This window comes from Penaeus vannamei, chromosome 11, assembly GCF_042767895.1.
Source record: "Penaeus vannamei isolate JL-2024 chromosome 11, ASM4276789v1, whole genome shotgun sequence".
Taxonomy (NCBI): Eukaryota; Metazoa; Arthropoda; class Malacostraca; order Decapoda; family Penaeidae; genus Penaeus; species Penaeus vannamei.
In genome coordinates this window covers 42,698,802-42,701,301 of record NC_091559.1, presented here as the reverse complement: position 1 = coordinate 42,701,301, position 2,500 = coordinate 42,698,802, and the positions used below count along the sequence as shown (strand labels likewise).

The following is a 2,500-nucleotide window of genomic DNA, read 5'->3' as shown; positions in this document are numbered from 1 at the left end:
ATACACACATACACACACACACACACACACACACACACACACATACACACACACACACACACACACACACACACACACACACACACACACATACACACACACACACACGCACGCACGCACGCACGCACGCGCGCACACACACACACACACACACACACACACACACACACACACACACACACACACACACACACACACACACACACACACACACACACGCACACACACACACACCATATATATAGTTTGAGGAAAGTATATTTTATTTTCCAAAATTTCAGGCTTCTGAATTTGAAGGCAAGTGAACTTTATCTATATGGCTTTAAAATGAAGATCAGACCAGCTTGGAAAAAGATTAGGATGCCAGGCGATGAGAACTATGTGCGACACACCCTCTCTGATCGGGACTTCGACTTGAGTCCTCCAAACCCAGATGCCCCGTCAATACATGTATTAGTAGATGATGTATTAATTCACGTACTGGAGTATCTACAACTGACAGAAATTATTGCATGTGAGAGAGGTTAGTTTTGACAGTTTATGTTTAATCTATTTTGATCCGTAGCTGATTTTTAATATGTCATTTTTTTGCCCTCATGAATTTTAGGGGGAAATTCACAAAACTAAGATCATAGTATACAAGTTTATTAAAATAGAGATATTGACTATGTGGTGGAGGATTTCAAGATTTATATAGTTCATGTGGACTTACTTATTACCTCTTTTTGGACAGTGTGTCGACGTTGGCAGATGCTAATTTATGGAATGTTTGCAAAATCATCCCTGGAGTTGTCACCAGGAAAACTAAATTTGTTTGGCCCACTTACGCGCTCCGTTGTATCAAAGCTCTTGATCCTGTCAGGATCCCAGTTAAAAGAGCTAAGGGTGAAAAATGTTGACTACACAACAAGGAGTAATATTCTAAAAGTAGTAGGTAAGTGCTATTATTAGGGCATTAATGGATGCTGATATTTATTTATCTTGATCCTCGTTATTTGGTGAAGTAATGAAGTTTTGATGTGGAGAGTTGAGAGTAATAATTCAGTGAGTAAAATTTTAACAAGAAAAAAAAATTCTATTTCAAAATTGAAACCAGGATCAAATGTACTAGTTGACCCAGGTATTGGTGACCTGTATTTATGAAGAATACAACATAAGGGAGTACTAAACTGTGCTAGAAAAGTAAAGGTATGTGAAATTAGTCCACTTGAGAATAAAGTTATGTAAGGGAAATGGAATACAAATATCTGCCAAATGATAGTAAAATTAAAGAAAGAGGCACACATATTAAATTAACAGGTGAAGAATTATGGATATAGAATTGAAAGATGAATTATAGAGACTAAAAAGTGACAGAACCCAAAGGACTTCCAATGGGATTTATCTTATATTTATCTTATATTTGTCAAGTAGTCCCCTTGGCCTGTGTCTGTCAACACTGGCAAAGGCATACTAACCTCAACCCTATATATTCTGATATGACAGTGCTGGTAGATCTCCCTAGCAATTCTTAATCAATACACAAAGACCACAATTTTTGCTTGACATAAAGCCACTCAAACTTGATATCCCCCCCTGCCCCAGCTTTTCTATTAATAGCGCATCAAATTTCAGAGAAGAAAAAACGGCAATTCACCTCAGTGTCAGAAGTCCTCCAATTCACCAAGTCACTTTTTAGAAAATATAATAATGTAGTGTCAAAAGCAACAAATAAAAAAAAAGTAATCAAAATATGTTACAAGTTTTTATAGACTCAGATACATCTAAAAAGTGACTCAGAGAATCGGGGAACCGCAGGGTTAATTTCCTGTGAACGGATGTGCTGTAGATATGAGTCTTTGCATTCATAGACTACTTGCATCATAAGTAGACATATCCATCCTTAATGTTTTAGAGCTAAAAAGAACTATAAAATTCAAAACTAATAGTGAGAGGAGGGAAAAAATATGGAAAAATGTAGAAAAAATAAATTACATATAAAACTTGATTCTTTATTTGAGGTACTAGAAACCCCATACAACTTCATTCAGATCATCCCCTACTTTTTCTTGTTTTTTGTTTGCTTATCTCTTTTTTATTTTCATTTTTATTTTGTTTATTTATTCATTTTATTTATTATTTCCCCTTTCCAATTCTGTCTTTCTTTCTCTTTTACCTATATAGCTACATTTGAGATTTAAGTATCATATGCACAGAAGTATATCTATATTTTATTGTCTGTATTATAATTTAGTAAATGATAATGTCTTTGAAATTGTATACCTAATTTAAGGGAAACATTAATGATAAGTAATAGATATATAAATATTATGGCAATTTTTCCTCCAGGCCAGCTGTGCCCGGAATTGGAGTGCTTAGATGTTTCAATGGTCAGAGGCATCAATTTCCATATGATTAAGGAACTGACATCAAAATGTACAAAACTCAAGTCACTGGTAGTGGAAGTAAGTATGTTTTATATATAATCATGTAGTTATATCTCGTTAGGCCAAGGAAATAA

General features: G+C 34.8%; 1 protein-coding gene across 4 annotated transcripts in view; it reads left to right on the top strand.

The window, feature by feature from the left end:
- LOC113826351 (F-box/LRR-repeat protein 20) overlaps positions 1–2,500 on the top strand; it is a 31,708-nt gene that overhangs the window by 13,613 nt on the left and 15,595 nt on the right. For all 4 annotated transcript variants that reach the window (XM_070127310.1, XM_070127311.1, XM_070127313.1 and 1 more), the window contains exons 4-6: positions 282–523; positions 734–934; positions 2,329–2,444. In XM_070127310.1, coding sequence (XP_069983411.1) covers positions 282–523; positions 734–934; positions 2,329–2,444 — 559 coding nt within the window. The remainder of the gene's footprint in view (positions 1–281; positions 524–733; positions 935–2,328; positions 2,445–2,500) is intronic.